This window comes from Eimeria mitis, genomic scaffold, assembly GCF_000499745.2.
Source record: "Eimeria mitis Houghton genomic scaffold, Emh_scaff1543, whole genome shotgun sequence".
NCBI lineage: Eukaryota > Apicomplexa > Conoidasida > Eucoccidiorida > Eimeriidae > Eimeria > Eimeria mitis.
Genome location: NW_013569715.1, coordinates 3,523 through 3,788, shown reverse-complemented (window position 1 = coordinate 3,788; position 266 = coordinate 3,523). Strand labels below are relative to the sequence as shown.

The window sequence follows — 266 nt, the reverse complement described above, 5'->3', positions numbered from 1 at the left end:
CTAAGATCGAGGCGATTCAGCGGTGGCCGCTACCGCTGTACACGCGGACGGACGTTCAGAAGTTCCTCGGCCTCGCCTCCTACTATCGCAATTTCATTCCTGGGTTCGCTCGCATTGCTGCCCCTCTAGCTGGTCTCCTCAAGAAGGAGAAGCAGTTTATTTGGACGGAGAACGAGGATGAAGCCGCCCGACGCCTCATCGGGCACCTGACATCATCCCCGGTCCTCGCGCTCCCCGATTTTGATAAACTCTTTTTCCCTACGACT

At 56.8% G+C, this 266-nt stretch overlaps 1 protein-coding gene across 1 annotated transcript in view; it reads left to right on the top strand.

Moving 5' to 3' along the window:
* The window catches only part of EMH_0039190 (OSJNBb0049I21.6 protein, related), a gene marked incomplete at both ends in the record, with an annotated part of 2,799 nt that overhangs the window by 646 nt on the left and 1,887 nt on the right, over positions 1 to 266 (top strand). The window contains one exon of the mRNA XM_013495367.1: positions 4 to 221. Within this exon, the coding sequence (XP_013350821.1) occupies positions 4 to 221 (218 nt within the window). The remainder of the gene's footprint in view (positions 1 to 3; positions 222 to 266) is intronic.